The 10,548-nt window shown below is 40.2% G+C and overlaps 1 protein-coding gene across 1 annotated transcript; it reads left to right on the top strand.

The window, feature by feature from the left end:
- Positions 1-334: 334 nt before the first annotated feature.
- SCG2 (secretogranin II) lies at positions 335-2,185 on the top strand (the record flags this gene model as incomplete). The annotated part of the gene is made up of 2 exons (XM_082841424.1): positions 335-1,278; positions 1,399-2,185. 2 exons carry the CDS (start codon positions 335-337, stop codon positions 2,183-2,185), a joined length of 1,731 nt encoding a protein of 576 aa, XP_082697550.1.
- Positions 2,186-10,548: the final 8,363 nt, after the last annotated feature.

Genomic DNA, 10,548 nt, shown 5'->3' with positions numbered 1-10,548 from the left:
CTACAAAGCAAACAACATGTTTTATAAATTAAAAAATAAAATTTGAGAAACTTCCTATCAGTGTTTTTGCTATTATTTTAACCAAGAGAATGCCATACAAATTTGATGCAAACGGCTAACAATTTTGCTGAAGATTCCTGTGGTTAGCTTGTGAGGATTGTGTAGGAAATATTTACAGATTTTAAAAAGAGTCATCCTAAATTAATGTGGAATAATCTCTACTATGGTTTCTTTTTCCCCTCAATGGTCAATAACCTCTTTTGCTATAGCGTCTATTAGTCTGTTTCATTTGTGTTAACTCATGTTTTCTGTGCTTTAAGGAAATCTTTCAAACATGGCAGAAGCTAAGACTCACTGGCTTGGAGCAGCCCTGTCTCTCATCTCTTTAATTTTCCTCCTCTCTGAGGCTGAAGCAGCTTCATTTCAGAGAAACAAGCTGCTTCAGAAGGAACCAGATATCAGATTGGAAAATGTCCAAAGGTTTCCCAGTCCTGAAATGATCAGGGCTTTGGAGTACATAGAAAAGCTCCGACAACAAGCTCACAAAGAAGAAAGCAGCCTAGACTACAATCCCTACCAAGGTGTCTCTGTTCCCCTTCAGCAAAAAGAAAATGGTGACTTGCCAGAAAGTTCAAGGGATTCCCTGAGTGAAGATGAGTGGATGAAGATAATACTTGAAGCTTTGAGACAGGCTGAAAATGAGCTCCAGTCTGCACCAAAAGAAAACAAGCCCTTTACCTTGAATTCAGAAAAGAACTTTCCAGTGGACATGCCTGATGATTATGAGACTCAACAGTGGCCGGAGAGAAAGCTCAAGCACATGAGATTCCCTCCTACATATGAAGAGAATTCCAGGGACAACCCCTTTAAACGCACAAATGAAATAGTAGAGGAACAATATACTCCTCAAAGCCTTGCTACGTTGGAATCTGTCTTCCAAGAGCTGGGGAAACTGACGGGGCCAAACAACCAGAAGCGTGAGAGGGTTGACGAGGAGCAAAAACTTTACACAGATGATGAAGATGATATCTACAAGGCTAATAACATTGCCTATGAAGACGTGGTTGGGGGAGAAGATTGGAACCCAGTAGAGGAAAAAATAGAGAGTCAAACCCAGGAAGAGGTAAGAGACAGCAAAGAGAATATAGAAAAAAATGAACAAATCAATGATGAAATGAAGCGTTCAGGGCAGCTGGGCCTCCAGGATGAAGATTTCCAGAAAGAGAGTAAAGACCAACTCTCGGATGATGTCTCCAAAGTAATTGCCTATCTGAAAAGGTTAGTGAATGTAGCGGGAAGTGGGAGGTCACAGAATGGGGAAAACGGGGAAAGAGCAACCAGGCTTTTTGAGAAACCACTTGATTCTCAATCTATTTATCAGCTGATTGAAATCTCAAGGAATTTACAAATACCCCCCGAAGACTTAATTGACATGCTCAAAACTGGAGAGAAGCCAAATGTATCAGTGGAACCAGAGCAGGAACTTGAAATTCCCCTTGACGCTGAAGACATCTCAGAGGTTGACTTAGACCATCCAGATCTGTTCCAAAATAAGATGTTCTCCAAGAATGGCTACCCCAAAACACCTGGTCGTGCTGTGGCAGAGGCTCTACCAGATGGGCTCAGTGTTGAGGACATTTTAAATCTTTTAGGGATGGAAAATGCAGCAAATCAAAAGCCTCCATATTTTCCCAATCAGTATAACCGAGAGAAGGTTCTGTCAAGACTCCCCTATGGTCCTGGAAGGTCTAAAGCAAACCAACTTCCCAAAGCTGTCTGGATGCCAGATGTCGAAAACAGACAAATGGCATATGAAAAGCTGAATGACAAGGATCAAGAATTAGGAGAATACTTGGCCAAGATGCTAGTTAAATATCCTGAGATCATGAATTCAAACCAAGTGAAGCGAGTTCCTAGTCAAGGCTCATCTGAAGATGATCTACAGGAAGAGAACCAAATCGAGCAGGCCCTCAAAGAGCGTTTGAATCAACACAGCTCTCAGGAGACTGACAAACTGGCCTTGGTAAGCAAAAGGCTCCCTGTGGTGTCCCCGAAGAGTGATGATACCCCCAACAGACAGTACTTGGATGAAGATCTGCTAATGAAAGTGCTGGAATACCTCAACCAAGAAAAGGCAGAAAAGGGAAGGGAGCATATTGCTAAGAGAGCAATGGAAAATATGTAAGCAGCTTTCATTAATTGCCCTTCTTTCACCCCTCCCACCCCAAGCAAACACCAACATTTCTCTTTAGTGTGTTGACTTCTATCTTGTTAACACTGTTATACCTTTAAATGATGTACAGGCAGGTGATTCCATTTCACTGGGGTGTCTACTTCACTAGCTCTGAGCTGTTCTCTTGTGTATGGATATGTGTAAATGTTATGACTTCTGAATAAAAATACTAATCATATCCCTTATTCAAGAAAGATATCTATGATAGTGTTTAATAGTGTATCTAATGGCTGTGGCATTGTTGATGCTCACATATGACAAAGAGTGTCCTATAATTCTCTTGAAAGTTTTTAATACTTATTGAATTATTTTGTTACTGTCTGTAGTGTTTTGTGGAGTATTGGAGCAAAAAAAAATAAAGCATTATAAATATATAGTTTTATTTATAAGGCCTTTTCTATTGTGTGTTTTGTTGTTGATTAATAAATGTTATTTCTGGACAACTGTGGGTTATTCATTCTGGAAAACCAGAGACGGTGACTATGGAGCAAGCAGTATGGAGCTAAAAGAGAAAATCATCACCTTCCACAGTCTATCCAGGTAAGAAATAAGGAATTTAAACATATGACCATACTACACATTTGTAGAATGCAACATCCTCTAGCAGCCCACTACCTAATGCTTGCCTGTAGTTTTTCTCATATTTATGATTATGGAATAAGACTTTTGGTATCATATTTATACCTTTTACCCTTGATTTATATAAATGCAAACATTTAAGTCTTCCATAACCAGCACTGAAAAAGAAGAGATGTGTACGGGGCAGTCAGAAACAGTTATAGCAATCTACTATATTGGAAGCAATCTACCTATTCTCAGGTCACCCTGGTCCCCAGAAGACAAGGCTGCTACTATTTTGTATGGTTTGAGAGGGGCCAAAGGATCCCCAAACTGACTGTCAGGTAAGTGAATGCCTTAGGCACAGTGGGAATACCTCAGCTGCCCTCTCTCTTGTCCATGTGTTAGAGAGAATCCTGAGTGGGCTAAGCAGTACATAATTGTTATGATGTGCGTCACTTCAGGGGTAGATGCTATCAGCATCCTGACATATCAACAGGGAATCAACAACAAGAGCAGCGAGAAAATATAGAGAGCAACAAAGCAACAGTGGTCGTAAAAAACCGAGGAAGTAAATCAGAGTTACTATTTACTGAATATTTATTTTGCACCAGGCACGATACTAAACACTTTATCTCATTCAGTTTGTACTGTATCACTGTCAAGGGTCACTTATTATCACCCTTTTACATCAGAAAAAGCAAAACTCAGAAAGTTTAAATAACTTCCATCAAGTCACCCAATATTATAAATTGCCAAAGCCTGTGTTCTTAACCACTTCACTACGCTGCCTCTCTGGGGAGGGCCGTTTCAGCTGAGGGATGGGGCATTGGATGTGGGGTGGTGGGAGGCTTATGTAGTCTCAGTATGGGTCACTTCCAAGGGAGGCCAGTTGTGTGTGTGTGTGTGTGTGTGTGTGTGTGTGTGTGTGTGTGTGTCATAGGTGGGGGGGAGGGACAATCCTGGAGTGATTAAAAGGCAATGAGAAGGCGCTGCACACCTTGGGGAAAACACTAAATGTAGGGTTTCCTATTTTGTAATTTTGCCCAGACTCTTTTCTGTCCAATTATCATACACATTCATGGAATTCTAGAATCTATAATCTAAGACCTTAGAGGGGAATTGTCTCTACAGTGTTTCTTAATAAGTGGTTTTTACTCAAATACCTCATGGGGCAGTACTATGAATTTAAGATTATGGAGAGATCCAGGATTTTTGTGCAGCTTAAAGTCTAAGTACATATTTATATGCCATGCTTTGCAGATGTTCACATACACCACCTGCCCATTACATTTTCTCTTTGATTTTCTGTTTCATGCAGCCAGCCACTCCTAGTACCCTAAATCAGTCACGTGACTCTCTCCATGCTTGCCCTAAGCAAAATGAGACCTTGGCACATGTCCACCCAACAGTGACATGTGATGTGTGAATGTTCTTCACTGTGATGTGTGAATGTTCTACGGGGAGGTTAGAAAACGAGAGCAAGTTAATTGACACAACACAGCTGATGAGGCCCCAGGCTAGGATTTACACACATATTAGTGGGCTGGCAAACCCTGCACTCATTCTGCTACACTGTGCTGCTTTTTCTCAAAGTCTCAGTTACAGTTGAAATTCCCTGATTCTCTAACAGTGACATTTCTGGCATCAGGATTGGCAGTTGGGGAAATATATTAATTTGGGATATATATTCTTTACCTGACTTCTCTCAGACACTAGTCAGCAAGCATCTTTGCCTTTTTGCAGCATCACCATATACCCAGCTATTGAGTCATCAGATTTATTTATTTCTGATCTAAAGGTATTTTTTCGTAAGTGTTTTAGTACATTGCTTACTAGCATAAGAAATTAAGCTCTAAGTATCATTCAAGGATGTGGATGACAAACTAGTTGGGATTAGGGCAACACTGCCCTTTTCCCTGGCAAGAAGCCTCCTTCAGCAGAAGTCAGGAAGTAGCTTGAGCCCTCCTCCCAAATGCCCCCTACAGGCCACCGTTGGAAGGGTGCACTACGACTGTACCCCTTTGTAGGAGTCCATGCCTTGACAGGAGTCAGATGCCCTAGCACTCTGTATGCTTTCGGCAAGACCACAACCTACCAACCCTTCCCTTCCTTCAACACTCCCAGCCTCTTGACCCTACCTATTTGGGGACAGTTAGGACTAAGCTGATGGTGCCCTTTATAAAAAAACTTCCAAGTCATCCCTCATTTCCCATACTGACACCTCCAAACTTTGTATATCACTTCTTTGGACCCCAATTCCCACTCTGTCCCATATCCTATATCTTTTTTCATTTGTCTTTGATACTCAAGGTCAGTCATCAGCAAAATCACCTGCATCCTCAAACTCTTCTGTGAATGTTTTTTTTAACCTTCTTTCTCTGGGGAAAACCTACCTCTCCTCTGAGGTTCCTGTTTCGCCTGAAACTCTCTTTCTCCTCTTTGCTGCTTACAGTACATCTTCTCTCTTCCATAAAAACATCCAACTTTGAATCTCATGCCATCACTTACTACCCACCCTTTACCCCCCACTGTTGCAGACATCTACTGCCCCAGGTCACTTACCCTCATGCATTAAATATAGGTCCTGATCACTGTCACTTTTTCTAGCACTGCTACTGTGTTCATACTTGTTGTTTTCAATATTCATAAAGATGATCTTTCCAATATTTTCCAGGCTCCATCCTCCATCAGCTATTCACTTGCATGGTTATGCCCTTGCTCTTTTCCTTACTAATAACTGCAACGTATCCTAAAACTGAATTCCAAACATTTTACTCTAACAACCACCTTCTATATTTCCATGGTACTGCCTCTAGTACCTTAATACCAGTAATCCCCCACACCCACCAAAAATGTAACCTATGGATCCTACCATCTTTCCACTCTCTCTTATCTCCTTTATTCTTCACCACCCACATTGCCAAGTTTAAATTTCATGGTTCATCATTATAGTCATTCCTTTGTAAACATTAACTCCCTTCTGTCTCTTGTGTTTCATTGTAAGTTCTTTGCTAAACAAGAATTCTAGTAAAGTCCAATTCTCCACCCACTCTTACCTTCTCTCCTACAACTGCATGATCTGGCTCTGAGTTTCCTAGTACTCTCTTCATTACTCTCTTTTCTGCCTGCACTGGCTTTCTCACTGTTCCTTGAATATGCCTCAAGAGTTTTGCAATTGCTGTTTCCTCCTTCAGAAGTGCTATTTCCACAAATATCTACATGGTTTTCCCTCTTACTTCCTTCAAGTTTTCTGTACAAATATTGACTTCTTGATGCCACTCTTTCTAAAATTTCAACTCCTACACACTTTTCCTGTCTCCATTCATTGCCTGATTTTTTATCCTTAGCACTTTTATCTAACATTCTTAATTTTCACTTTTATTTTTTTTATTGTCTACTCCTCCACCACTAGCATGTAATCTCCCTGAGGGTAGGTATTGTTTGTTTTATTCATTGTGGTATCTCTAGCTTCCTAGAACAGTTACTGGAATATAAAAAATGTACAGAAAATAGATATTGACCAAATGAATGAATTGAGAATGAAGAAATAAGGGAGAAAAGATAGGAGAGAAGGAAGAATGGAACTTGACTTTAAATTTAGAATAGTGGTACTAGGAACCAAGATGGCAGAGTAGAAGGACTTGCTCTCACTCCCTCTTGTGAGAACACCAGAATCACAACTAGCTGTTGGACAATCATTGACAGGAAGACACCGGAACTCACCAAAAAAGATACCCCACATCCAAAAACAAAGGAGAAGCCACAATGAGATGGTAGGATTGGCTCAATCACAGTAAAATCAAACCTCATAACTGCTGGGTGGGTGACTCACAGATGGGAGAACACTTATACCACAGAAGTCCACCCACTGGAATGAAGGTGCTGAGCCCCACAACAGGCTTCCCAACCTGGATCTGGCAACAGGAGGAAGAATTTCTAGAGAATCAGACTTTGAAGCCTGGTGGGATTTGATTGCAGGACTTCAACAGGACTGGGGAAAACAGAGACTCCACTCTTGGAGGGCACACACATAGTAGTATGCACATTGGGACCCAGCGGAAGGAGCAGTGACCCCAGGGGAGACTGAACCAGACCTACCTACTAGTGTTGGAGGGTCTCCTGCAGAGGTGGGGGGGTGGCTGTGACTCACTGTGGGGACAAGGACACTGGCAGCAGAAGTTCTGGGAAATACTTCTTGGCATGAGCCCTCACAGAGTCTGTCATTAGACCCAACAAAGAGCCCAAGTAGACTCCAGTGTTGGGTTGCCTCAGGCCAAACAACCGACAGGGAAGGAACCCAGCCCCACCCATCAGTAGTCAAGTGGATTAAAGTTTTACTGAGCACAACCCAACAGGGCAACAGTCAGCTCTACCCACCACCAGTCCCTCCCATTAGGAAACTTACACAAGCCTCTTAGAGAGCCTCATCCACCAGAGGGCAGACAACAGAAGCAAGAAGAACTACAATCCTGCAGCCTGTGGGACAAAACCATACTCACAGAAAGGTAGACAAGATGAAAAGGCAGAGGGCTATGTACCAGATGAAGGAAGAAGATAAAACCCCAGAAAAACAACTAAATGAAGTGGAGATAGGCAACCTTCCAGAAAAAGAATTCAGAATAATGATAGTGAAGATGATCCAGGACCTCAGAAAAAGAATGGAGGCAAAGATTGAGAAGATGCAAGAAATGTTTAACAAAGACCTAGAAGAATTAAAGAACAAACAAACAGAGATGAGCAATACAATAACTGAAATGAAAACTACACTAGAAGGAATCAATAGCAGAATACCCGAGACAGAAGAACGGATAAGTGACCTGGAAAACAGAATGGTGGAATGCACTGCTGCAGAACAGAATAAAGAAAAAAGAATGAAAAGAAATGAAGACAGCCTAAGAGACCTCTGGGACAACATTAAACAGAACAACATTCACATGGTAGGGGTCCCAGAAGGAGAAGAGGGAGAGAAAGGATTCGAGAAAATATTTGAAGAGGTTATACTCGAAAATTTCCCTAGCATGGGAAAAGAAATCGCCATCCAAGTCCAGGAAGTGCAGTGAGTCACATACAGGATAAACGCAAGGAGAAACACAATGAGACACATAGTAAACAAATTGGCAAAAATTAAAGACAAAGAAAAATTATTGAAAGCAGCAAGGAAAAAAATGACAAATAACATGCAAGAGAACTCCCATAAGTTAACAGCTGATTTCTCAGCAAAAAAGCTACAAGCCAGAAGGGAGTGACCTGATATACTTAAAGTGATGAAAGGGAAGAACTACAACCAAGATTACTCTACCCAGCAAGGATCTCATTCAGATTTGATGGAGAAATCAAAAGCTTTACAGACAAGTAAAAGCTAAGAGAATTCAGCACCAACAAATTAGCTCTATAACAAATGTTAAAGGAACTTCTCTAAGTGGGAACCACAAGAGAAGAAAAGGACCAACAAAAACAAACCCAAAACAATTAAGAAAATGGTCATAGGAACATACATATTGATAATTACCTTAAAAGTGAATGGATTAAATGCTCCAAGTAAAAGACATAGGCTTGCTGAATGGATACAAAAACAAGACCCAGGGCTTCCCTGGTGGCACAGTGGTTGAGAGTCTGTCTGCCGATGCAGGGGACATGGGTTTGTGCCCAGGTCCGGGAAGATCCCACATGCCACGGAGTGGCTGGGCCCGTGAGCCATGACCACTGAGCCTCCGCATCCAGAGCCTGTGCTCGGGAGAGGCCACAACAGTGAGAGACCCGCGTACCGCAAAAAAAAAAAAAAAAAAAGAAATGAAGTACAGGGAAGAAAACGTAAAAAACACAAACACATGGAAGCTAAACAATATGTTACTAAATAACTAAGAGATCACTGAAGAAATCAAAGAAGAAATCAAAATATACCTAGATACAAATGACAATGAAAACACGATGATCCAAAACCTATGGGATGCAGCAAAGGCAGTTCTAAGAGGGAAGATTATAGCTATACAAGCCTACCTCAAGAAACAAGAAAAATATCAAATAAAAATTCTAACCTTACACTTAAAGGAACTAGAGAAAGAAGAACAAACAAAACACAAAGTTAGCAGAAGGAAAGAAATCATAAAAATCAGAGCAGAAATAAATGAAATACAAACAAAGAAAACAATAGCAAAGATCAATAAAACTAAAAGCTGGTTCTTTGAGAAGATAAACAAAATTGATTAGCCAGACTCATCAAGAAAACGAGGGAGAGGACTCAAATCAATAAATTAGGAATGAAAAAGGAGAAGTTACAACAGACACTGCAGAAATACAAAACATCCTAAGAGACTACTACAAGCAACTTTATGCGAATAAAATGGACAACCTGGAAGAAATGGACAAATTCTTAGAAAGGTATAACCTTCCAAGACCGAACCAGGAAGAAATAGAAAATAGGAACAGAACAATCATAAGTAATGAAATTGAAACTGTGATTAAAAAATCTTCCAACAAACAGAAGTCCAGGACCAGATGGCTTCACAGGTGAATTCCATCAAACATTTAGAAAAGAGCTAACACCCATCCTTCTCAAACTCTTCTAAAAAATTGTGGAGGAAGGGACATTCCCAAACTCATTCTATGAGGCCACCATCACCCTGATACCAAAACCAGACAAAGATACTACAAAAAACAACCATACAGACCAACATCACTGATGAATATAGATGCAAAAATCTTCAACAAAATACTAGCAAACAGAATCCAACAACACATTAAAGGAATCATACACCATGATCAAGTGGGATTTATCCCAGGGATGCAAGGATTCTTCAATATACGCAAATCAGTTAATGTGATACACCATATTAACAAATTGAAGAAGAAAAACCATATGATCATCTCAATAGATGCAGAAAAAGCTTTTGACAAAATTCAACACCCATTTATCATAACTTCTCTCCAGAGAGTAGGCATAGAGGGAACATACCTCAACATAATAAAGGCCATATATGACAAACGCACAGCAAATATCATTCTCAATGGTGAAAAACTGAAAGCATTTCCTCTAAGATCAGGAACGAGACAAGGATGTCCACTCTCACCACTATACTTCAACATAGTTTTGGAAGTCCTAGCCATGGCAATCAGAGAAGAAAAAGCAATAAAAGAAATACAAACTGGAAAAGAAGAAGTAAAACTGTCACTGTCTGCAGATGACGTGATACTATACATAGATAATCCTTAAGATGCCACCAGAAAACTTCTAGAGCTAATCAATGAATTTGGTAAAGTGGCAGGATACAAAATTAATGTACAGAAATCTCTTGCATTCCTATACACTAATGATGAAAAATCTGAAAGAGAAATTAAGGAAACACTCCCATTTACCATTGTAACAATAAGAATCAAACACCTAGGAATAAACCTACCTAGACAGACAAAAGACCTGTATGCAGAAAACTATAAGACATTGATGAAAGAAATTAAAGATGATACCAACAGATTGAGAGATATACCATGTTCCTGGATTGCAAGAATCAATATTGTGAAAATGACTATACTACCCAAATCAACCTACAGATTCAATGCAATCCCTATCAAATTACTAATGGAATTTTTTACAGAACCAGAACAAAATATCTTAAAATTTCTATGGAGACACAAAAGACCCCGAATAACCAAAGCAGTACTGAGGGAGAAAAGTGGAGCTGGAGGAATCAGACTCCCTGACTTCAGACTATACTACAAAGCTACAGTCATCAATACAATATGGTAGTGGCACAAAAACA

This window comes from Leucopleurus acutus (assembly GCF_964270905.1).
Source record: "Leucopleurus acutus genome assembly, chromosome: 6".
Classification (NCBI taxonomy): Eukaryota; Metazoa; Chordata; class Mammalia; order Artiodactyla; family Delphinidae; genus Leucopleurus; species Leucopleurus acutus.
Note: the sequence above shows the minus strand (reverse complement) of the source record. Positions and strands in the feature narration are given on the sequence as shown.